We start from the raw sequence: 27161 nt of genomic DNA, 5'->3' as shown, positions 1-27161 counted from the left end.
CAAGGATATTGTGAACCTGCTAGGAAATGAAAAGGAACTAAGAAAAAAGAAAACATGCAGTACTACCAAGCGTGAAACATGACAAGTTTGAGCTATTTAGATATTGCAAAGTGATGAAAAGATAGCAGGTATAAATGATAAATTACCACTCCCAATGTCTAAGCTGAAGTCACTGGACAACTAACCTTGGTAATAATGATAAAGGCAGTAAGTGTGACAAAACCAAAGACCTGTAAACAGAGCCATCTGATCCACTACTTCAAGAGAAAAGAGGCCAAATCTTTTACAATCATTTAGAACATGAATAATACAGACATGGAAAACAAATGCAGGGAAAAAAAAGAGCATATTGCATCAATCGCCAAACTAGGTTTGATTAAACTAAAGCTAGAAATCATGTTAATATGATTATACCACTTTCAGGATTTAAGCTACTATTCCTGCATCCACTGTACTATGTTGTTTGTATGAATTCATTCAGCTACTACTAACTGAAGGTTTTAAACCACCTGCTTTCTCAAACTTAAACAAACAAAAGTCAAGGCCCACATATTTTAATATCTGTGAAATACTCTTTGGATTGAAGTCAATGATTCTAATCTCTTTGTAAGATAATACATTTCCAAGCAAAAAGCTAAGTAAAATTCATAAGACACCAAGAACTACACTAACAATACATGAAAACATATTTCCGAATGCAATTTATATTCACATAAATACATACCTCAGTTCAGCAGCCTTTTTTTTCAGTAGAACATTTTCTTCAATTTGAACTTGGCAAAGTTCCAGAAAAGTTCTTGATTCTAATCCTTTGATTCTTTCAGTTGTGGGTAAAGTATGATAGTTTAAGATTTCACCATCAAGAAACTGTAAACTAGGAAGGACCTTACACAAGGAATGCCTTAGAAAAGAAAAAGTTGTAATTAGTCTTACAAAAAAATCCTGATGCTAAAACTCCCATTTTATTGACACAATCATATAACAAAACAGAACATGATGATAGTTCTCTAAGTATTTGTATATATCTGTCCTTACTTCATATGTTAATATATTAACTCAAATTTAATAAGCCACGGAACTTAGCAAGATTTCTTGATACTTTGTTGGTATAAAGACCACTGAAATACTGACCCCAGGGAGGTCAATGGCAACATTCTCAATTCACTAGAACTAGCATTTTACCTACTTAAACAATGACAGGAGAATTTGACACATTTGTGCATAGGCACCTGTAATGCATTTGATTAGTAGGCAACACAGCAAACGAAGTCATAGGATTAAGATACAGCACTGATTTTGTTGACACATTGAAAGGTTTAGATTTAAAAACCGCACAGAATACTAAACATTGTCAGTCTTACTCCCTTTGCCATTTGCATATACCACATAAAGCAACGACAGGAAAAAAACCCCATTTTTGAAATATTGCATTTGGGTCAGTGAAAGGGATGACATTTCCTTGCTATGAAAGTGACAGCTGGGGCCACTGATATAAGAAAAAATATGTATGACAAACATCTACCAATTTAAAAGAGTAGTATCATCAATGCTCTCTCTTTTAGGTTATTGTGGAATATAAAGTACTGCAACCTTGTTTCATATATTTCTTATACCAGACCAAATTTGTTGAAAGTTTCAAGACTGCAAAATTATTTAAATCAACACATCAACACTCAATATTTTCATTAAGTTAGTTTTAATTAACACTTAAGAACTCTTGAAAGAATACTTATTGTAGGTTGTAAGTCCCCTTACTATTAAAAAAGATAATACCGTTTTCAAAATTTTAGAACTCTCTGACTATTCACTGTGAAAGTGAAGGACTATTACACAGCTCAGACAATATATACTAAGTTTAAAATCAGAGAAAGTTTCTATGACTGAATTAGAATATTCCAAAATGTAGTTCAATAGAATAGAATATTAGGTTTTTTTCAAATATAAAACTTTCCTTCTCTACTGCCCATTAATGTAAGAATAACACTGTCTGAAATACATTTGGAATAAAATGATGGTTTAGACAGTCTCTGAACACATAGAGAGAAATTACCAAAGCTGATGTTGAATAGTGATATATCAAAAAAGTGCCATATCAAAGTTGATTGATGCTGGAAGTATTGTGTCTTAGAGCTATGGGATCTCAACACTAGTTTTTCCAGCTGGGTTTCTCCTGGTGAAGGGCTGAGTCAATATTTCATTTAGTGAAAACTTCCTGGTGAATATTCTGTCACTTAAGAGGCTCTATTAATCATTACAGCATTGAAACACATTCCCCTAGGAGTGTTCAGACTGATCCCAGGGTTTAATTTTTAAAAAACAATTTCTTACTGCTTCACTTTTGTTGGTGTTATAGCTGGCTGGACATGAAAGTACAAAACCGATTGGGAAATTTTACAACTAATTCCTTTGTTGGTATCAAGGGGTTATGTAAAGTTCACTGGAACATATTGCCTGAAGTTATGGTCAATGCTGTATTCAGCAAATCCATATTTTATAGTATCCCATACTTTAAATCCTTTAGACAAATGAATCTCTTGTCTAATCATAAAAGCTCTACTGGGTCAAGCAATCTGAAGTGTCAGTTCTTACAGTTAAATCGGAATTCAGAAAGCTTTTCCCCTCCAGGTTACAAGTGAAATAACAGTTAGTTCTGTAAAATAGTGGGAATTAAAACAATGCAAATGGGAATTTAACATATTGTCACAGTCACTGAATTTTATCACAAAATTACCTGCAGGAACCATGGGAATGCAAATAAGTCTGTTCATTAAAAAATAAACAAACCAACCAACAATGTATTTGTACAGCTATCTTTTAAACTACTCAAACATTTCCAACTAGAAGTTTCAAATAGGTTTTTTTCCACTGGAATACTAATCAGAAATTTGTAAAAAAAAATCTTCTAACGGAAGATATACATGTAAGGGTGGTTTTGGTTTTGGTTTTTCTCTTAACACAACACATACTCCATAACACACATACCCCAAACTTTGCTGTCATTATACTAGGTAATCTAATATAGCAAATGTGAACATAATTTATCTAAACGCATTCTTGTGTAACATGGCAGTGTAAAGCATCACCTTGAACTGACTTGAAATTATACAAGGAACAATTTTGGTCATTCTTCAAAATTGCAAAGCTTAAAAAAAAATATTTTTCTAATAAAAAAAATCTCAGTCACCTGTTTTAATTACATCCAAAATGAAAGTCCAACTGTTGTGTCTCATTTCATTTCCTCAGACATTTTATTATGTCAACACTTTCCTAGGTAAATACTTGGTTTCCTTAGTTGAAAGAACTGGTAATGATTTAAATTCTTACTGATTAAATGCTTCTTTGTACATTTAATGGAATTAGAGTAAGAGTTCACTAAAAGACACTCTACCATTTCAACACTTGTATTCTGGAACATCACCTAAAAATCTAAAATTGCATTTCCAACTTGTCATTCTGCTCTTGAAGGTCTGTAGACTAGAAAGTATTAATTCTAAGGAATATGAAAGAACACTTCACATTAAATTAACAGCACTACTGTACTTTTGTTGAGCAATTCTCTCAGACAGCTTTAAGTCTTGATGTCATTGGCCCATGTATGGGGTTTCAGACCACAGAATTCTCAAGAAACCAGGAGACTTCTACTAAAATAAAAAAAAAATGTACAAAAAAAACTGTCCATGTACTATTTTATTCATATGGCTTACAATCCTATCACAACTACTCATTTCAGGGACTCTGGTGACTGCGTCTCATTTCATATGGCAAGTTTCCTTTCTGCCCTATCCAGTTTTTATATATACACATAAAATAGTCTCTACGACCAGCTGCAATTTTTTTTCAGCTCATTATTTCAGTATTATACATCACTGGAGGGCAAAGAACAGCATTATTTTTACATCTGTGCCTCTTTCATAATCATAAGAGCTATTGATTTTTGGTGTAAAGATAAGGAATTCTCAGAACAAGAAAAAAGTCTAAGCTTCAACTACTACGGAAAAATCACCCATTCATTCTGACTTTTTCTTCCTCTAAATTTTTTTCCTTAAAAGATGCTAAGCCAAGGATTCCTTGATACATTTATTATAGACACCACCCTTTCTCTAGCTATGTGGAGTGTGAACCTATCACAGCAGCAAGACTGTTAAGCAGTGAATAGATGAAGTGATGGAAGGGAGTAAATAAATAAAAAAGAAAAAAAAAAAAAACCAGCAAGGCAGAAAGAGAAACACTCTAAGAAGATATGTGATAGACAGTCAGAAACTGATGGTTCCAAGAACAGCAAGTAAGCAGTGTAAGAACTTAATAATCAGAGAAAAAATAAAGGTTTTAAACAGTGCAGATGAAAGAGAAGGAGAAAAAGGTTGAGTGGATGGTCATGTCTTTGTGTAAAAGTTTTAATGAAATGTAAAATAGGGTAATAAAGGTCAGACAAAACCTCAGTCAGAAAGTTAATGTTACCAAAGGTGGTAAACTTGTCAGTAAAGAGGAACAATGAGAATTCATGCTGAAAAAGAAGATATTGTGATCAATGGACAAAGAAGCATTTACAAATAAACAGCACAAAGAAGGCCTATATCATCTTTATAATTTCCGCATTTGCCTAAAGAAATTGTCATAATGAAAAATACTAATTTAGGATAACAGTTAAACAGCATAGAGAGACCAATGTCGAGTTTTAGCACAAACTGCTTCTTATCAAGGTTCCAAGTGCTAGGTCAAACACCAAGATTTTTGTTTAAACAAAACTACAAACTGGAATTCTTAGAAAATAAAGATCACAGAATTGAATTTTATTTGTCATTTTCATATAATTCTCTTCCAATTTGTGGTAGTGTTCATACTTACCTCATTTCTACTATTTAACTAACATGTACACCAAGTTTTTGGCTGATTTTGACTGATGAGCAAGCTGTATATACACCTAGTTTTTGACTGATTTTGACTTTTTGATTTAGCAAATTAATTTATTTTCTTACCTCCAATTCCTTTCTTGGAGAAGAGGATTTCCACTGAGTGACAACTCCCTTAGTTTATGACAGCCACTTAACCATGTAATGACACCTTTAAGGTCTGTATTGTAGTAGGAAAGAAAATTAAATATAAATTTGAATGCAGAACCATATTATTTCTCATAAAATCTTACATGAAAGTAAAATGTACCAAAATCATGAAGTACTACAAGCAATTCTGCTACCTATACAGTCTAGTTATAATTAATATCTATAACATCCATGTTTGGAAAATACTTACATGTTTTCTGTATGAATGTCTTTTACAAATAAATGGGAACAATCAGATTCAAATAAGTTTATCATTTAATTCAGAAGTTCTTGTTTGGAGGGAGTTTTACGTTTTTTATACAACTCACCTGACAAGCAGTTATTTTTGATATCCAGCTTTTCCAAAGATACAAATGAATTTAAAGGTACAAGCTCAGTTAATCTAAGAACAAAACAGAAGAAGTTTTTTTTCATTTAAATAAAACAGCAGTTCATAAACAGAAAGGCACCAGAATCTTTTACAGTTATGGCAATTTACTTATATATGTAAGAAAATACTCATTTAGCTATCCAAGGTGCTAGAACTAATTACTGAAATTTTAACTTGAAAGCATTTCTTAGTCTTCTCAGTAGCTCAGTTTTTAATATTTATTCATTAATGTTTTGTTTTATCTGGTAAATATTTCATTCTGTTTCTTGCACTTAGTGCTGAGGATCTGAATTCTTGTAAAATTTATACAACTCAATTGGCTTTTCTTTAGGCACCATAACTAGAATGAAACTAACAGAAGGCCCTGATCTTGGAGAAGAAATAAAATCTGCTTTTCCTCTTTCCTCTTCCTTTGTTTCTCATTGCTCAAACTTCTTGTCAGTTTGTTTCTCTTCTCCACTCAGCACATTACTTCCTAGATCCTAAAACTAACATAATTGTTGTCACAGTTGTATTTCTTAACAGGTCAAGGCTGCACTGTCCTGTAGTATATTTTTAGTGCCTCCTCTGTCTTACTACTTCTGTAAGGCAGTGTCAAATAGGTGCCTATTAAACAGACAGTTATGGAATTGCTCTTCTTGCATATCAGAGCTTTTCTTGTGCAATAAAGCAGCAAAGCAGTAGTAAAGCCATGACAAAATTCTTATTTGGAGTACTGAAGAGTAAATGTAAGGAAACTGAGCTGACATTCATCTGTACAAATGATTTTGGACTGTAAGATGGGTATTATCACTACTATTAAAACATTAGTATCCAGTGTTATTCAAGTTTCTTTACTTACAAACTTGCATTGGTGCAACTAAGAATGAATGTTGAATGGTTCGGTCAGCTGCCAGGCTATTTCCAAATATTACCTTTCAGATTAAAAAGTTTATTTTATGTTAAATATGAAAGAGGGAGGAAAAATTAAAATCAAGATGCAAAAAATCCCAGTCTTCAACTAAAATTAGAATGTTTATGTATAAGCACACACTAAATCAACTATATCTTTTTTTTTAAAAAAAATACACATTTTGGTAACTTGTCTCATCCCTGTAAGGACAAGGCCTAAGCATAATGAGAGAATAGTAACACCAATGGCAATGTGTGTCGTCACTTTGTGACTGCTAATTTTCAAGGAAAGGAGTATTTTCTGAGTGTGATAGTGCTTTTGAAAGCTGTAAATCAGAATTCTTATGGTCAGAAACATGATCATGCAAAAACCAAAACCCACTCACTCTGCAAACTTACAACTGGTCAGAGACAAAAATGCTTATTTGTTGCTGAAATGTGGGGCTGTTGCATTTCCAGCACAGGTATTACAACTGAAAGACAGAGCTGGATTTAACTCTGGTACATAAATTCTGGACCAAATGTTGGTTGTAGATTCTTTAATCTTATTGACAATTTGACCATATGCAAAACAGAAAAAAAAAAAAATCATTTCCACGTTCAGTTGACAAGTATTTCTATATGACAACATAACATTTTAACAGTAAATTCAGAGAAATACATATAAAGCGAATTGAGTATATGTCACTACACTTCCATTTCTTTCTCAAACCATATTGTAAAGTTACCCTGGTTCTAGTCCTATTTAGTTCTATTACGTCCCTGCCAGTTTTCCATGGATCAAATAAATACAAAGAAGTACTAACTCTAAAAAAGCATTAAGCCTTATATGTAGATCTGTACATAGTACTACAAATATCAGCATTTTAGGTTCTTATGACTGGTCAATAGCACATAAATATATTTAATATTTGTAACAAATATCATCATCGATATTAGTGGCTAACAGTATGGCTGCAAAGACTGAAAATCCATGATTCAGATTATAGATTCACATATTCAGAAATATCCAGGAAAATAAACGTACTTTGCACAAGGGATGAAAGATAATGCAGTATTTTTTTATTTATAGTGAGTGAGTTCTCTGGATCTTTATCAGTATACGCTGTGCTGAATTAGAAATTGTCTACTGGACTATCCTTGCCTGCCGTTGGCATTATGAGAGTTAAAATGTTTCCCCGTCATTCTATAGCTTTCCCTTTACCGACATTCTTTGTTAATTTTTTTCCTAAGAAAATTCAAACCAGAAAGACAAAGGACATTACTGAAAACTTAATACTACTTGACCTTGTCACATTAGCCCTGGGCATAAGAGAGATATAAATTACAAAGAAGACACAAAAGTAAGATATTCACAAAAAAGCAAGCCATAGCTTCCTCTTTCTGCTCCCATTTAAGGCTGTAGCAGGACAGGACACAGATAGCCACAGAAACTCTATCTCAGAAAACAAGATTTAAGAGACTAGAAGAGTTGCAAGTATGCATCAGAGAAAATAAGCATTGCTTTTCTGAACACAAATAGCAGTTGCTGCTCAGGATGGTCCAAACCCTGCTGTGCATCTGCTTTTCCCCAGAAAAATTATCATTTATGTTAACGAGAGGTTAGCAGGAAGGAGAGCAAAATAATTAAAAATAAATTTATATTAATCTCGATCTTTAAGTAAAGCCCATTATTTATTTTTCATTCTTTAAAAATAAAAATATTTTAGTTTGCAATATTCACCAGATTTATAAGTAGTAATCAAATATAATGTAGGAAATGTCAGCCACTTCTTTCTTGAATACACTAGCAGGCAGTATTTCAACTGTATTGCACATGGTGCCTCATACTTAGAGATAAACTTATCACCAGCAAAGAATTACTGAAAGTGATCAAAAAAAATCTAGACTGGTAAGGATGGGATGGGGAAAGCCACTATACATAAGTATTGCCTTTTCATGACTGACTTATTTCGACATCCAATGACATTTAGATTTATTATGACGACTCTGGAAAAGTGGTCAAATTCTCGAAACATGATGGCTTGCAATGACAGTAAGTTAAACTCTTACATCTGAGAAATTAGGTTAAAAACATAGATACCATATGTATTTAAGTATGGAGAACAATATATACTAAGAAAGAATTGAGCTGACTTTTTAGCATTTCTGTTATAAACCTTTTAGGAATAGTATGCATCTAGTTGCAAAAACATGGGAGCAACATGTTCACAAAGAATTTGATTCTAGCCAAAACAGTTTCCCAAAAAGAAGGAATTTTTGAAGATGACTGCATTTTTCAAATATTAAATTTTTATCTATCACACTTAGGTTATCTTAATGAAAAACAAGAGAGAGCAAAAAAAGAACTTTGCCATACTAAAACAGAAATTTTAAGAGGGATAGATTTCTCTATTTTGAAGGGGGGGGGGGGGGGGGGGAGAATGGCTACCTGAACAGCAGATTGATTTAGTGTCTCACTGTAAAACTTTTAAATAAAAAAGACATTAACAAGTAAGCTAGATAATTAAGTGGGATTACATGTAAATATAAATTCCACATGAATTCTTAACACATATTAAATACATGTTAATTTTAGTCCCGGGGCAAGGTTTTTCTCTCCTACACCTAAATCGTTATCGACAACAGAAGAAAAAAAGAAAGTGTGCCTTTTTTAAACTAACTTAACAGTTGTGTTCTCCGGCTGCTATAAAACAGAGCACAGATCTTCATAGTCCCAACTCTGCAGTAACCAAGTCAAGAGGATATTCAACATTGGCTTTGGTCAATTGCACATTGACCAAGTATATTCTTTGTATGTGAAAGCCACAATAGAACACTTAAGAAAAGCAGTAGTGGTGAAATAGCTGCCATTTTTATATTTGAAGGAGTTAATCACTACCTGTTATAATTCCTTGTTGCTAGATTATAGGTTTAAAACAATTAGTTTTTGGAGATTTATCTTTGGCAATTTCTGGTTCATGATACAGACAAAGCATCTCAGGAATAAAAAAATACTGTAAATTAGTGTAATAATTTTCTTTTCACAGTACTTCACTTTTAGAACGCATACAGATTCACAACATTACCATTATACGGGCTTCCTGCAATCAGTAAAAAGGAAATGGCACTCAGAGCACACTTGAAAAAATTCACAAAACTGCACTAGGTGTAGGATAAAAGTAAAGAAACAGCTTTTCTTTCAACAGCTTACTCCATTACATTCACTGTTTCTATAGAACATCGAGTTACTTATGCTATAGCACACACATATGGAGCTGCTTATAAGTGTACATAAAGTGAGTGTAACAGAGCAGGCTACTGAAATGCCAGGAATTCTGAGGTTTTTAATATGCATTTAAGGCTATCTTGTCCTGTTTGTCACAAAGATTTGCAATAAGCTGGAGATACATCAAGGAAAGAAAAGGAATTGTTTGGGGAGGTGTGTGTTTATTTTCAGCACATCCAGTTTGCTGATGCAAAAATACGTGCCTTCTCCCAGTCCGGGAGAAGAAACTCAGTGGACCAAACACTGCATCTCAGCTTGGCCACTGGAAAACCAGAATAAGCACTACAATGGACATTAAAAACTGCAAGATCATGGGATAGGCGAGTGACATAAGGTACATCTACATGGCCAGTCCAGCACAACCTAGATCCAGAGGCTGCATTCAAGCTATGCCTGAGACTGTGCTCCTAAGTTTGTTCTCTCCCTAGCAGGCACATGAGGTCTTCAAGCAGTTTTGCAAACTTTTTATTACACACAGCATAGCTATACCTTAATGTTAACAAAAAACAAACCGGAGGAAGATGAGGAAACTACAAGAAGATAGAGCCACATTACTGCATGTTCCACAAAAAGTGGAGCAGGACAAGGGAAAAAAAAAGCGAAGAACATGAATTAAATCAATATGCGTGATTCAGAATCTAACACTTAACAAATAATGCTCTTGTTACTCACAGGCAGGAAGCACTTTCTCCAAACTGCAGAAGAATTAAAAGAAAAAAAGAAACCTAAAAGCCCAGCAACTTGAAGATTAGCTTCTGTAAATATAGCTAGGTGTTACATTTACATCCAAGAGTTTACGTGCATACTACTTCATTAGAGATGATATGAAAACAATCTGAAAAGTTATATGAAAATATAGGTTGTATATACTCAAATAACATTAATTTTCCATGAAGGACATTCCTTATAATAACAGGACTGTCTCACAGATCCTTTCTCCCACAGGCTCCCAGTTACAGTTGGCTCTGCTGAACTAAATGTCACATAGGATGGGATTCATCTGTTCAAATGTAGACATCTACATGTGAGCTGGTAATTCTGACTCTCTTAATAGTCAGTGAAGATGAACAGGCACTTGTAGGGTATGATTAATCTCAAAGCAAACAGCTAAAAATGGCAGAGGAATCACACTCTAAAAGCATCTCCTCTTCACTAACAGGAGAATTAAGTGAGTAGTTCGACGTGTATTCTGTATATTGTGTGTAACAGAGTATATTCTATTCGTTTAGCTGAGATCAATCTTATTCAGAGTGAAACGGCCACAGTATAGAAAAATAATTAATTTGTACTAATTTAAAATTCATTTTACTACTAACACATTGTAAATTATAATTGTTCCTTATTTTTTTGGCAGAATTTAAATTAAGAAAAAGAGGGTGGGGAAATAAAAATTTTGACTCCTGAATATCTAGTCATTCTAACTCTACAGATGAACAGATAAGCTTAGAAAATGAACAGAAAGCTAATTACAGAGTACTTGAGTGCATGATCTAGTTTTACGCTGCTGGTCTTGATCCTTCTTTTTTATTTTATATCTTTCAAACTGAACCATAAGAGTGAAAAATTAAAGCAAATATGCTTGTTTTGGAGGGCATTAACATATGTATGCAAAATAAAAACCAACATCCTCATTTGCCTTTTTTAACTAACTCTAGTAGTTGCACTTAGCATAGCCTTCAAAGTCTGTTTTGAATAAGCTAGCTGTGAAATATGAAGTTTGACAGACATACTCTAGAAACAATTGCTAAAGAAAGGAAAAAAAAGAAACACCATGGTTTTAATAATGCCACAATGCTCAAAAATTATTTTCATATAACATCTTCTAGAAAAAATTACTTTTCATAGTTAATGCTGTTTCAAATTTTCTTAGCTAAAGGTAGCCAATGCTATTATTTGTCAAACACATATTTTCAAAGAATATCTGGAAAAGATAGTGATATTTTAACCATACTGAGAATTATACTTTTCAGATAAGTGTTATGTTAGTAAATTCCTCTGTATCAGTTTTGTAAATGGAAGAATGTTTCTTGCTTACCTATTTTGAGACAGCAAAAAAATATGCAATAGAGGCAACCAATACAAAGAAAGCATTCTCACAGCAGAAATGCTATTGTCATCCAAATATAGTTCTCTTAGGAGAACATGATTTTCCAGTCTTGGAAGCTAAATAGAAAAGAGATGGTTATTTAAAATTAATGTAAATTAGAGAAACAACAATGGAATGCTTACCAGATGTTTTTCATAAATCATTACTAAATACATGCAAAAAACACATTTTGGATATATGCATCATTTCCTTATCATGTATGTACCCATTGTCACACATAATTTCTACATATCAGGTGGTAAGTATTTTTTAATGTCTTCACCTAGCAAGTCAATAGTCAATATACATAAAAAAAAAAAAAAAAAAAGAGTCAAGAGACCAAGAGCCACAGTCTTACTATTTTACTTATACAGTTATTTGCTGCTTATTGACAATGGTTTTCCTCTCTCAGATTTATAGGAGAATCATTGTCAGTAAATACGACTAAGTGTAGAGTTAGCAAACTACTTTCCTATTTCAAATGCCGCAGCACAAACTTGAACTTTTGGAGGATCAGCATACACCAAATCAGCCCAAACTATTACTTATACGTAATGATAACAATATTTTGTTACATTTTAAACAAAGAATCAGCATCATATAATATAAACTGAAAACTAGATGCTATAAATAAAGGAGGGAAATATAATTACTGAGGGGCCAATTTTTCAAGGACTTAGGAGCAAGAAAATACTTAACTGCTAGCCATTTGTATCTTTGAAAAATATCCCTCTAATAGGGAAGAAAAAGCATACCTAAGAGCATGAAACATCCCACAGCAAACAAAGAGTACATGATCAGCATTCTGAAAAATATGACTGTTAACAAAGATGTATGCACAACAGCCACTGAATTCAAAGCTTTTACCTCCTGGAGGTTATTGCCTTGCAACTTCAGAATTTGAAGTAGTCCACAATTCTCAATGCCTTCAACTTGTGTGAGATGATTAAAAGAGCAGTCTAGGTGAATGAGAGTAGGTGCCTCACAAAGACCTTTTGTGCTGATTAACTGATTATGGTCCACAATTAATTGCTGAAGATTTTTCAATGACTCCAGACCACCTGAAAATTAAAGATTTTAGCTGAATTAAGCCATAATGAAATAAAAACCTATAGGTTTTCAAGTACTAAGAAAACACTGAACTTTCAATATATTTATATTATCTATAGTAACAATTAATATTAGTCCTGTATAAGGTTTAAAAATAATTACTGTATTTTGACTTTATCAAATATACAATGTGTACAGTTCACAAATTTCTGATCCTGTTAACCAAGCAATAATAACAGTTCGTAACCCCTTTAGCACTTCTGTTGGAACAAAACATTCTTTTAGTGATAAACTACACTTACTATGCTTTAAGCACTTTATAACCGCTACTCAGAGCCTATGGGCTCTGTGAAATACTAAAAGCCCTCTTAAAAATCACCCCTCAGAATGGGAACAGTATTTATGTTAAAAACTTAATTTTCATTATTTCATTTTTAAAAGTTTTTTTTAAGTTACGAGCAAGGTGAGAACAAATTCCGTTAAAACTTAGGCTAGCACTACCTCTATTATTTAAGTGCGTCTTTCTTAAGAAATTATAAAATATTTTCAATGAAGAAATTTGTAAAGAAAATGTGGTGCCTTTAAGTATAAAGCTATACTTCTAAAGCCATTACACTCTCAACAAACGTACTCCTGCAAGTTAGCGTAAAGAGCAAGAATGTGTGTGATCTCTGCCCCAAAAGGATGCAAAGGAAGGTTCCTGTCAGCATCTGTTTCTTTCACAGAATTTTTCCCAAATTGTCCTCTTACAATGGCAAAAATCACACTGTCTTTCCACGGTCTTACACATGCTAGATGTTCTGCAATGGCTTCCTTTCTGGAGCACTGATGTTTCTGACTTGCTACAGGTCCAAGCAGTTTTTCTGTACCTCTGTAGTAAAATTCCTTTGAAGGGGCACCCTTTACAAAACATATCTAAAGTCAGGAACTTCTGAATTTACTTTTCATGTATTCTTCACAGGGTTATTTGAGCTAACACTTTGTCTCATCTTTATCTCACCCAAAACTTCCCAAGTTCCCAAAAGGAAGTTGGGCAAGCTTTACAGAGGTGAATGCCTTTGTGATTGTACTCTGAGAATAAACTAGATTATGAGACCAGAGACCAGTTTGCACCATAGATCATTGAGAATACAGAAGAGAAAGAAAAAAATGAAATGAATGATAAACAGAAAACAGAAGTAAAAAATTAAAATACTGCCGAAACTAGCAGTACATTTAAAAATACCCAGTCAAATATAGGCCTTCTAATCATAGTAATTTAAAAATGGAAAGCACCTAGTGGAAATAACACAATCGCCTGATATTAAAGAGTTATCATCCTAAATCTAAAACAAATGCCCCATACTGTAACCAAAACTGTGTGTTAGGAAATAAATATACAAATCTTTAATTATTCTGAAAGAATTTCAAACATGCCTATGACATACTACCCTGACTGCAAGATCCTGGTCTGTATTTTCTTTTATGCTTGGATATAAATAAAAAAGGAACCAGCACCATCTAGTGGTCTCAAAACAATTTAATTCCAGACAGTGTTAAAATTTACAGCTTCCAAGATTTCCTCACAAGAGCAGTCCTTAAATCTCCACTTTTAATTTATCAGCATAGCACTACTGGAAACTTTAAAAGCACTGAATTAGTCTGGAGTGGGACAGAGAGGGGAGACTGCACACACAGTAAGAAAAGGCAAGGACTTAAAACAGGATCTGAAAACTTCCTATTCTGCATGCTGCACAAAGCACCTTTTTTACATCTCCTTCTCCTCATCTGTCTCGTTTAATTAGACTGAATGTCTTTTGGAACAGACATGCCAAGGCTACATACAATGGGATCACAATCTATTCTGAAACTATCAAATGCAGTCCAACAGAAACATACACAAGAGAGAAAAATGTAATACAAACAGATGGCATTGTAACGTTTCTTCTGTACACATGCAAAATTAAAAATAAGCATGAAAGTCTTCTGCACATTTCCAGAAGATATTCTGTTTTACATCTGAAACAACGACAGCTATAGCAGTATATGGGAAAATGCATTCTGTTGAAAAACATGTCGTTTCAGCAGGATTTGTGGAGAACCTTTATAGAAGTAACTCTTAGCAATTTGCAAAGTGCAGCTGGACTCTGTTAGCTAGGGACTCTATCTTAGTTATCAATGCAGTTCTGAAGTAACTTCTATGTGTGACAAAGATGAATGATGTGTGACAAAGATGAATGACAAGAAAGGAGTGAAAGCTGACAGTGAACATGAAGATGAAAAAACACATACAAAAAACCCCCAAAACTGAAAGGTGTCTGATAAAAATACCCCTCGATGTGCTTTCCTAAAAAGAGTAGGTCCAAAGAAGCATTTATGGCTATCCACAATTATGCACTGCTATTCTTAGCACTGCCAGGATTTTAGCCAACTTACTGTGGCAATATAGACACCCTACAAAAGTATATTCTATGACTCAAGTCAAACTGCTACTTTTTGTGTAAGAAAATTTTTAATCCATCTTCCAAATACAAACATACGCACTGAACTTCAGTGTATTACTGACACAATTCCTTAATTTATGATCATGCATTCTTAAGTGGAAAAGCATAATTGAGACATACTTCTTGTACTTTTACTGTTATTTTTAAGGGTTTTCTGGCAACTCTAATTTTTCCCCTACTGATGCTATATTTCAATGAGAGGAGAAAAAAGAAAAAAGAAATCATAGTATGCTTGAAGTTTCCTACAATGAGTTATTAAAACAGAAGTATTACAAACATAAATAAGCCTTACTTCTTAGGAAAAAGCCCACAGCCTTTGTTAAAGCTGAATGAACAGAGAACATTGCAGAGTACTGCAGCTTCCAAAATTGCTAAGGGACATCCTGCAATGTCCCTTAGATGGGAGGGATACAATAACTTCTTAAAACCCATAAATCCATTTTTGTGTATTCTATGCACCTACCTACAACCAATATGTTATTGTATGAAATAAATCCTGTATTACACATCTGTTTTAACAAGACATCCTCAAAGCAGTTCTGGAGAGGAGAAAGACAGATTCCAACCTGATTTTTGTGAACATTTATTTACCCACTCAAATTCATTAAAGGCTCAGTAAACATAGCACCACACTGCACAAAAGAGACAGTACAAGAAGATTTTACTCCACTTGGCCTGTACAAAGATACTACGTTCCACACAGATGCCACATTCCTAAGTGTCATTCACTAATACTATGTCATTCTTACAGTAATCTTGCAGACATTTTTATCAAATGAGATCAATCTCAATAAGAATCTTATCCAGCATTATTGGCCACAAGGATACAGATGAAGCTTCTTTAACCAGTTTATTTTATTGTTTCTCATTAGGGTATTGATATGCTTTTACAGTAAACATTGATATTCCAGCACCTTTATTCTCAGGTATTATAAACTCTGTTCACAAATACTAACATTCCAAATGTGCACATATTAAAAATATTAAAAAATATTTAAAATATCAACATTAAACCCCCTAAATCTACAGATTTTTTTAAGCTTTCCCATTTCCTCTTTGCTATGCCTTTTTTATTTATCACAGAATTCCATTATCCATGTTCATACTATTTCAGACTCTTTTTTTTTTTAACAGTGGAAACCATTTCTTTATATAAATGTCTTACGTGAACGTGTTTCATCCATCAGCTTAATAATTGTTTTATATTATTTTCCTGCTGTCCAGCAGGAAAATAAAGTATGTCCATATACTTTAAAGAAAATTAAAGGTCTAAATCAAGACAAACAAAATCAAAATCTCCTTATCTCCTTTCCATTCCCAGCTCTGCAGTCTTTCCAAGTAACATCTTTAGATTTAGCAGACTAAGAATACAACTAAAAAGTCACCTTTCAGGTTTCATGTTTCAATTTATACAAAATTAATTACTTCATCACATGCAATTCTTTTTCTTGACGATAAGATTTTATTTCAATGGACAAATCTCTGAAGATTCATGCTGTTAAGATTATAATACTGAAGTTACAGTCACCCGTATTTTGGTGGCCTTTAGAAACTGCATCGTATGTCATGCACCAAAACCCAAGTCCCTAGAGTAGACGGTGGCTGTTAAATCTAGTTCTGTTCTATCTGCTGTGCTGCCTTCTTGAAGGAAATTTGCTACTTTCAAGCCCCGAGAGCTCCCTTTCAAGTAATGATCTGGCAATTTACTACTACTTTTTCTCAACTGTTAATGTTGCTTTTGAGGGACCACTAATGGTCTTCCCTCTGTACATGATTCTAAAAACAAAAATCTGGTTTCTCTACCTACATACAGCAAAGCTCTTAGTTATTTTCACTGCATTACACCTTCCTGACCTTTTGTCAGTAGAAAAGGCTCTGGATCCTGATTACATCTATACCAAATCTACATAACACAAGGCTCACAATGCAATATTTTTGATTGCCAGAAGCTTGAGACACAATATCTACCCCTTAGGCACTTTACAGTCTGAGTAGCAGTACAAGCGGAGAGGCAGTACAGACAGAGAGGCAAACACTTGTTCACTACATGAAAAATTCCTGTCTGGCCAACAGCAAACATCTATCTCCTGGCACAAAGATTTCATGTATTGATGCATCTGTTGAGTGGTCTGGGTATATGTAAATTCTAACTGGTTGACTGCATGCTAAAGGTACACCTGTTGCCTGCCAACTGTTGGACCTAACAAATATAACAAACTGCCTTTGTAAATATAATAGGGGTTGGCATACCTGCTGTACCTAAATGATTTGCACAATTTTACCTTAGACTCATTCTTTTTTCCAGCTTTGGGGCAGCAATGAAGAGCCAGAGTGGGAGGGAAGTATAGAACAATAGTTTGGAGACAGAATGGGAAGCATTTTAGTAGAAAGAGAGGCTGTGGTCCGGTGTTAGCATGGTTCACAGACTCAGACAGATAATACGATTTCTATATAACTACTTACTGTGTCAGTCAGGAACACACTGGAACTCTATGCAGTTGCAAGGCTAGGCTTTATATTAATTGCTTCTATAGATAAACTGAACTCAGGCTACTCACATATTCCAATTGAGTTAGTGCAGGTAATATTAAGGGCCCTTCTAGAAAGATTTTTAGTTCTCTTTGGCTGACAATAGTTATATGATCTGGTAGATGGAATACATGGCGGTAGCTAAGCCATACTACAAATAAATGTGAAGTTGAGTATGCTTTAAAATGCAGGTTTGTTCTAAGTCTGTTTCCTCATTCTCTTTGGGCTTAGCAGCTGGCTGGCCCTGAACCCAAGGGAAGTATAATTCTGAATATGAACAGCACAAATATTGTTATACAAATTGTAATAATTTTTCATTAATTTGCTTACCAATTCGAGTTATTCTATTGTAGGAAAGTTCCAGATTTTGGAGATTTATGCAGCCATCTAAGCCACAAACTGATGAAAGATGGTTCTTATTCAGAATCAGAATACAGAGATTTTCTAGATTTTCACAGTCAATTATCTGAATGTTGTTTTCCTGCAACAAAGGTAAATAAGAATATTAAATAGCATCCAAAGTGAAATAGCAGAATTAAGTGTAAAAATATGGTATATTGTCATCATTGCTTATTTTTATCCTAAACTTCTAGCTAGGAGTAAGGGCATCTCTATTTTTCCCATTAGGAAAATAAATTGATGAGTCATAGAAACTGCCTTTTGTTTCCTGCTGGGATAGAACAAAAATATATCTCAAACTTCATTCTGGCTCTGAAAATGCCCAGAAGCTGAAACAAAAAGTGCAAGGAGAAGTTAAGGACAGAGTGATCTTTTCCATAAATGCTTTCCTAGCTTCCCAAATCCTGGGAGACTGAATTAAAAACTGCATAGAAACCATCAGATTTACTAGACACTAATGAAGACAGCTATGATTTTGCTGGAATCCTATTTAGTAATAGTGAAAATCTTAATTTAGAGGTATTTTGGTCACAAACATTAACACTGTTCTCAGCTAATGTTCTTCTCCCAAGAGATCTTGCTCTTCTAACATACCCCTCCCCAGGCCATTTTAATAATGCTTCCTCGGATTTTTATTTCACTATTTGCTGCCCTTGCTGTTTTCTTGGTTTTTTTTTCACCTGCAGATGCTCAAACAAACAAAACTTAAATTGCCTGCCTTTGAAACAAACCAATTAAGCCCAATAGTCTAATTCCTATTCCAGAATTAGTTTCCTTTGGAAGCCACAACACTGATTCCTGCCCTTGGACAGCCCCTTCAGTTGCACCAGTAAGTTAAAGCAGAGAACTGATAATGGCTTAAATATTAGCTTTTGTATCAACAGAAATGAGGGGCAATATCAAGTAGGAATGAATGTCCAAGGGAAACAGAGGCAGCTGCTTTAGCTATGTGAGAAATACCCATGAAACAATCTTAGACGGTTTCAACTGTCACAAAAGAGGCTGTTTCTTCATTACGGTTGCATGGAAGACAACTGCCACATTAGCTGGCACAGTGAAAGTATAAAGTATTATTATTAACAATATATATAATTATTAATTTATTAATAAAGATACTTTAAAGTCTATCTAAGAGTTTTCTCCTTAACTAAATTATCCTGACATATCCCAGTGAAGCAATCCTGTATATCATTTAAAGCATATTTTAAAATTTAAAAAAAGCCAAATCATAAAACCAAAACTGTTTTGTAAGAGAATATTTGATCTAAAAAAATTCACATATAAATACCAATCTTAGTAAGACTGGCATCTTAGATATATATTATGCCCTTATACTCATACTTTGCTCTCGTATTTTGAGGTACCCAAAATTATCAAACCCCAGAAATTACTTTCTGAATAGATAAGAAAACTGAGAAAAGGACACAAGTATTTCAGCCTGCCCTATTGCAAAGCTCTAAGTACTGGACAGACAACACTCCTTTAACTATAATTATTATCAGCTGTCTTCTCCGAATTTTATTACAAAACCCAAAACCAACAGAAGCCCCATACTTTGGAAAGAACATCAGTTACTGGGCAAGCAGAAACATTCAAGATTTCTACAAATAATAGGGGCACGTTAATTTTCTTGTGAAATGGTGTTGTTAAAACACATTAAATAAAAAATGTGAAATAAAAAATGTGAACTTAATTTACAAATTCATGTAAATTAAGTTCTGGAACTAAGATGTATCACAGAGCAAAACATTTTATTTAGTCATTAAATTTACAAGGCTATGTAGGACACTGTGCAGTAGCAAGTACCTAGACATTATGCCTCTAGTGTAACTCATTATACTGTTCCTTGAGGATATATTTGAATAATTTTAACTAATATTCAAAGTGTGTATTGCAACGGACTCTTGCTTCTACCTACTCCTGCTTAAGCTGAGCACCTGCTGTGGTGAACAGCATCTGCCCACTCATGAATCAGACAGACTGAGGTAATGAAGATCTGTCACTGTGCCATACTAATGCTAATTCTAGACTGATACTATCATGCACTTCTCTTAGTATAGCTTAATTCATTTGCAGGCTGTTGCTTTACTACAATGCAAATTGCTATATACAATGCAAATCTGGTGGTATAACTTTGTTCACATTTGGGAGTATTTTGTTGATATGCTCTTAAAGCACCTTATGCTCTTATGCTCTTAAAGCAATAAAAGTTATATACTCAGTTGGATGCAACTGCATAACCACCTAAGCAGCACAACTGGCAGTTCTCCCTGGTTTGTAATAAAGAATCAAATAAGCGTGGTACCTCCACATTGATATACTTTAGATCTTTGCAGCTACTTAGTCCTTCCAGCGCAACTAGTCCACAGCGCCTCAGAGTCAAAACTTGAAGATTTGAACACTCGGATAACGTTGAGAGGCTACAAGCTGGCAAATCTTCGAGTGTAAGTGTTGTGACCTACATGCATTTATTGATAAATAAAATTATTTGTTTGTATATTGAACATTCATTGTACAATGTCACATTATGGTTATTTTCTTTAAAAAGAAAAAGACCGGAACTACATTCTACTAACACTAGAAAATGCAAGCAACTTATATGTTAATCCTCTCATATAGAAAAGGATGGCAATGATGGGTTTGATCTGTTAAACAGAAGTTATTATGAAAACAATCTGTTTTATTTTAACATCCACCTTAAAATAAATAAAACCGATGCTTTGCTTATGACATTGAATTTGAATGGATGGAAGATTAACACTAAGAAAAGCAACTAATAGTGTGAATTGTTTCCTATCACACTATCATAAATAATGAGTGAGTGAGTGTGCAAGAACAGACAAAAATATTTCAGCCTGAAGTGTATGTAGTCTAGTATGTCATCTCAGAGTGGATAGCAAGATGAGAGCACAGAGCAAGCATACAGTGATATTAGTAAGTGGTAAGTTAAGCACGTGCTGGGAACTAAGAAATGTTTATGGCAAAACATCATCTATAAGCTGATCAGCAATGTCTTGCTTCTGGAAGAGACTAGTCTTCTCAAAACTCTGAAGGGGCTAGATGAGCAGGAGCTGAAATGTGGGCCCTCATGCAAAGGCAAAACCATGTTAATTTAGCAGAAAATAGGAGCTAGGAGCTCCTGCCTTTTATAGACTTAAGATACTATCAGTCATCTGAAGACTAATACCACACCAGTCTGCTCTACAATGCTCACAGGAATTCAAAAGTCATTCTCATTGCCCTTATTCTGCATTTGTGTAGAGGAACTCTCACTGAGATGTATACCCTGCTCAACAATAATCTCCTCCTCCTCCAAAACAGCATTCCGCTGACATACCAAATTTAAAAAAAAAAAAAAAAAAAAGTAAGTGACAGTATGGCTTCCCATTTCATTCTAAATCTTCTGTATAGTACCTGCTGCAGACTACTCCAAGGGCCACTATGAATTATCTTTTGTATACTTAATGGAGGCATCTTGCTAAATGAACTTTTCCTTGGTCGTTTTTTTATAGTTGCTTGCTTTCTTTGGTTTTCTTGATATATTTTAGACCAAGATTTACATGTATTCATCCAGTTTATCCTCTTCTTTTCAATATCATCAGGAAGAATTAGTCTACTGGAACACCCAGCTACATCTTGAATTCTGTCCCAGGTCTCTCTGACTTCCTCATTAGCATCTTCCATTAGAAACAGAGTTTTCTCCATTCTTTCAGACTGAGAAAATTCATCTTTGACTTCTCTATGACTAGCATTTGGCTGGACATTCGGTGAACTGCTGCATATTTTGTTTGCCTTATTTTCTACCATGTCATTAGCTCCAAAATTAACAGATTCATCCTTTGAAGTATGACTATTCGGAGCTTTATTAAGATCTCTAGTTTGTGAGTAATTTTCTTCTACATGTGCTATTGAATTAATGTATATGTTCTCATTATTTACTTGAGAAGAGTGTTCCTTCTTCTCAGAGCCTAGCATATTTGGTGTTGGTGTCAAATTTGTTTCTGCTGGAATCATCCAATTATTTGTTCCGTCCACCATTTCAGGCTGTTTTTCTTTTTGTTCCTCTACTTGCTTATTTGGTTCCCTCTTCTGTTCTCTTATTACTTTTGTATTTTCTGTCTGCTTATCCTTTTTGTTTACTTTGTTGTTTTCTCCACTTTCACTCATCACAGCTTTTGCTCTTTTTTCTCCTAGTTTTCTCTGTTCTCTTCTTATTTGCAGCTGTTTTTCTCTTTCAAGTCTCAGGCTTTCTTTCTTTTTCTCATATTCCTTATGCCTCCTCACCTGTTCCAAATATTCCTGTCTTTCAAGTTCTTCTTGTTTCTTTTTTCCCTCTTCTTTCTTTTGCCTCTTTTCTTCCATTCGCCTTTTCATTTTTTCCTCTTTTTCTTTCATTTCTCTCTCTATTTCTTCTAGTATTTTCTGCTTCTTTTTTATTTCATCTTTCCATTCTTTTAAGATGGGAGCATATTTTTTACGGACTAAAAATGATCTAAATCTAGCTTGGATTTTCACAGCTGCTGCATTCTGTTGTTCTGCCAGGTGTTGTCTTTCTTTTGCTTTCTGCTCTTCCAATGCCTTTTTTTCCTCTTCCATTTGCAACTGTAGCTTCATGATCAATTCCTATGCCAAAATAAGTAGGATAGACTTAAGCTACTTTTAAAATAGGACAGGTGTTGACACATATTTATCATTAATAAACAGCATCTGGTGTATTAACTGTTCCAGAATAACTTTTATTCTCAAATATATGATAGTAACCTCACAGTCATTTGACAAAAGCTCATTGTACCACCTTACCTTATGTTGCATCATTTTGTCTCTCCAAGGTTTCTTTTCTTCCTCTAACTCATCTTCCATCACAGTTTGTTGTTTCTGCACAACAAATTAACTTAGATGAATATTGTACAAAACATGGAACATCACAAAACACACTCTCTCCAATCTCCCCCATCTTCTTGACTTTCCAACAATCCACTTTTGCGAATGCCTGAATTAAAATGAGAACCTCAGCTGTGTGAGGATCAAAATAAACAACTGGACACTCAGATCAGTAATGCAAACACTCAGGTCATGTATTGACAGATGCATACCTTCAGAGAGTCAACATCTCCGTACTGACCCAAACAACTGCCACCTTCCTCTCCAAATTCTGTACTACTATTGAAGATGAAAACTACACTTATGAAACCAACATTCAAACTACAGGTAGATAATAGCAACATAACAGAAACAAAAGCTCTGAAAGCAGCATGGACAGTCCCCCTTTAATTGCACCGGTATGTTACTGATAATCATATAATCTTTCAAACAGGAATTTTGTTCAATAAAGGTAAAGAATTTTTTTTCACTGAAATTGTTTCTCAGCAGAAAATGAAAGTTCAAGTCTATTTTCTCACTACTTGCAAATAAACAGCATTACTCCCCTCCCCCAACATATTCTCAATCAGAAAAAAAAAATCCAAATGATCTGGAATTATATCCAACTGAAAATTAGCAGACAGTAAGTACCTAAAAACCAGGGGCTGATCCAGAACCACCTAACTCCTGGTGGAACCAAGATAAATCAGTATCAGCAAATTAAATACACGGCGGTATATGAAGGAACCAGTATAAACAAACTAGCACTTCCAACTTGGACAAAGTCTCCCAGGTGCCTAAGCACTGCTTCTCATGCATGCTCAGAAGCATGCTGTTCAGACAACAGGAGACTAGAAGTCTAGATCCTTCTGTAATGGGGGAAATCAGTTTCCATCTCTCACCTCCACGAAGACTGTGCTAGCAACAGCACTACCAAAGCGTCCAAATGGGAACATGCCCCACCTTTTCTAGAGAAAGAAAGCCATTCTACATCCAAAAATGATTTATGACATCAAAGAGCAGAGGAAGCCTAATCAATTTTGTGGCCTGTTGAAAAGGGAGCTACCTCAGACACTGAACTGGCCTTCAGAGATCAAAGGTTTTTTCACTTACTATGCCCTTCCTTAATTTTGGTGACTTGAATTACCTTGCTGGGACCAAGATGCTCACCTCTTCAGAAAGTTACAAATTAGTTAACTGAATATGTAGTGTTAATGTGCCTCCCAAAACAGAAATATTTAGGCTAAATAATAAAATATTATGGCCCCACAAGTATAATGTGAGGGTTACATTTTTTCACATTCTTATGCTCCTTTGAGGAGAGTTATCAAATTTTATCCTTCAGTATGCACTATGCACTATAGCAAAACACCACTAGACACTCTGAGAATGCAACCAGTCAACACAAGGAGTCATGTTCTGCTGTGGCAGAACTCAGTAGATTAAGCCTGACAGTCTCCCAGATACAGACAAGAAAAAGGAGTATTGTAACTTTTACCCGGATGAAGCACAGCACCAGTATTTCTGAATGGAATGATTTTCATTCAGGTTACTTCACCTGTGATTTTTCATCTAACTGTAAAATTGGGGTGGGAGGTCTAAAGTCTAATAGGCATAATGACCTAATATGCATGTGCCTTAATAGGCACAATGACCATTTTTCATTTGTGAGTAGTTTAGCACAACTCTTATTTCTCGTACTTTGGCTGGTGTCATAATATAAAAACTTAGTAAGGGCAAAGCCTAAAGAGTAATTTAACATTTAGCATAGCAAATTCATTCACTGTTGATCAAAGCAGTAAACACATAAAACCCAATGGATCGTACTTAAATATGTCTTACATCTCACTTCGGTATCACAAGTAGACAGAGTTTAGGACAGTCATACAGTTTGGGATAGTACTCTCTTTTTCACATTAGATCTTGAATTCAGATAGTCTAGATGGCAACAGGTTGGCTTCAATATCATTAATTACCTTATGAAGAAGCTCTAACTTTATTCTTTCAGCCTCAAATTCCTCCAGACGCTGCACCCTTCTTGCGTGTTCCTCTTCATTCTGTTTTTCCTGTGCTTCCATCTCAGCTTTCCACTTTTTCCTCTTCTCATCTTCAAGCTCCTTTTGTCTTTTCTCCCACTGCTCAAATTCTTGTCTACACTTTTCCTCTACTTCACGATGAGTAAGGCTTATGCTCATTTCAACATCAGCTATGAATTTGTAATCAACCAAGTAAACCTTTTATTTAATTTTGTAATAAGCATTGCGCGACATTAAACAGTCTTAAAGTACTGACAAGAAAAGAATTCTGTGCCGATACAGCCAGCAATGTATAACCCCAGGCAAATGAGAACTACAACGCGAGCCTTTTCTATCAGAGATGTCTTATTATCATGATGCACACTTACTGATTCTGCTACAGTCATGTTTATTCTACCAATGTATATTTCAGGATTACACTTTGGCTTCAGGATTAATGTCTTCTGTGGCTACCAGCAGGGGTTTTATAACTGATGCACTCCACCTCAAAACATGCAAAGGCCACGGTGAAGGGAAACATTCCTAGCCAATGTGACTATAAAAAAATAAAAGAAGTTGTGGCCAAAGCACAACCTGCTTAGTGCCTCCAATCTGGCTTCCATTTGTATTCATAATTATTTAAACCATTTTTGGGTAGTATTTTTTGAAACAAATTTCTATCAAGACATTAAAGACTAGGATAATTTTGTGATCCTGAAACGAGAGAAAAGCAAAGGCATTTGCTCATGTCCAATTCATGAAGTATCAAAATCTATTGCATATTGTAACATGTAATTCTTTACAAAGAACGTTATGATACTCGTGAAAACAGAAAAGCAGGAAATAGTGACATGATGCTAAAGACCAACTCAACCAAACAACTAATGCATTTGCTTACCTGTAAAAAAATGGTCATCAGTGACTACTGCATCACTGGTGGACTGACTATTATAACTAGGTGTTGTAGCACTCTGCAAGTCTTCATTTTCAATTTCAGATAGTACCTAATATAGTTTAATATTGTCATTAAGAAACAAGAAACAAAATTAAAAGCAGAACATTATAAAAATCTTCCAGAACAAGGATAAGCTTTTCATCATATGACAAGTGCAATAATACAAAACTTACTACTGAGTTTGAAAATAATGCTACATTATTTGAAAATAATGCTATGGGCATGAAGATTGCTATATTTCTTTCATTGTTCTTTACTGGCAAGAAGTAATCTATTCCTGCTCATTTATCATCTGTTCATCACATGCTTGGGGCATATATTAATATTTGTAAGCAGCTCACAAAGTAAGTCACAAAGTAATTGTGCTGTTCTAAACAATGGTCTTCTGAGAACAAAAAATCATGTTTGCAAAAGTGCTCACTAATAAAAGCCAGGGAACAAATTAAAAGTGATTAAATTAAATACAGGTTTATGTTTTTCTAAGAATTTCAGCAACTTATTCAGTCAAATCCTATGAAAATATAAAAGAACCCAGGTTCATAACTCTTGATTTGTCTTTGAAAGTTACAGACATTATTAGGTTTACATTTTCTATAAAACAATGGAATATATTAGGAGCAAGATTAATAGTAGCACATCCCCCTGATGACCATAAAAAGAATAAGATTAGAGAAGTTTAAAAGTGTTATCATACTATTGAGATAATATTCTGCAAATAATTAACAATAAACAATTATTCAGTTTTGTTTAATTTTGTTGATTTTTGTGCTCAGCATCTCAACTATTGATACACAGAATTTATTCCAAATTTTAAAACTTATAGACATGGTGTATTACAGCTGATGTCCCAGTTCAAAAGAACAGCATACACAAACTCATCTTAATACCTTATGGATAGTCTGACAGAAACAAAACTGAACACATCTATAGGTCTCCTTAGGAGGCCAACAAAGCAAGTGTAAGTCATCTACATTACTTAAGAGAATTTCATTCTCTATAAATATTGTTTAAATAGAGAATACCCTTTTTTTAAATTGTTCTGGATCTTCATTATATTCAGAAGCCAATTCTGCCAAGTAATCTGAAGCATGGCAAGAAACTACTCCATAAATGTTACCTAAAGAATAAATAAGTATGTCATTTAGTACACAGACAGAAAATCCCCAGTACTCGGTTCTGTTCTAAACTGCTTAGC

At 34.3% G+C, this 27161-nt stretch overlaps 1 protein-coding gene across 1 annotated transcript in view; it reads right to left on the bottom strand.

Moving 5' to 3' along the window:
- Positions 1-27161, bottom strand: part of LRRIQ1 (leucine rich repeats and IQ motif containing 1) — a 113886-nt gene that overhangs the window by 83555 nt on the left and 3170 nt on the right. Inside the window, exons 4-16 of the mRNA XM_075491633.1 lie at positions 26989-27083; positions 25910-26015; positions 25877-25879; positions 24973-25202; positions 22937-23011; positions 21551-22759; positions 20442-20594; positions 18068-18218; positions 12543-12736; positions 11625-11752; positions 5369-5442; positions 4977-5070; positions 725-901 (exon numbers count right to left, since the gene is read on the bottom strand). Coding sequence (XP_075347748.1) covers positions 725-901; positions 4977-5070; positions 5369-5442; positions 11625-11752; positions 12543-12736; positions 18068-18218; positions 20442-20594; positions 21551-22759; positions 22937-23011; positions 24973-25202; positions 25877-25879; positions 25910-26015; positions 26989-27083 — 2689 coding nt within the window. The remainder of the gene's footprint in view (positions 1-724; positions 902-4976; positions 5071-5368; positions 5443-11624; positions 11753-12542; positions 12737-18067; positions 18219-20441; positions 20595-21550; positions 22760-22936; positions 23012-24972; positions 25203-25876; positions 25880-25909; positions 26016-26988; positions 27084-27161) is intronic.

The sequence above is a fragment of the Mycteria americana genome, chromosome 1 (assembly GCF_035582795.1).
Source record: "Mycteria americana isolate JAX WOST 10 ecotype Jacksonville Zoo and Gardens chromosome 1, USCA_MyAme_1.0, whole genome shotgun sequence".
NCBI lineage: Eukaryota > Metazoa > Chordata > Aves > Ciconiiformes > Ciconiidae > Mycteria > Mycteria americana.
Note: the sequence above shows the minus strand (reverse complement) of the source record. Positions and strands in the feature narration are given on the sequence as shown.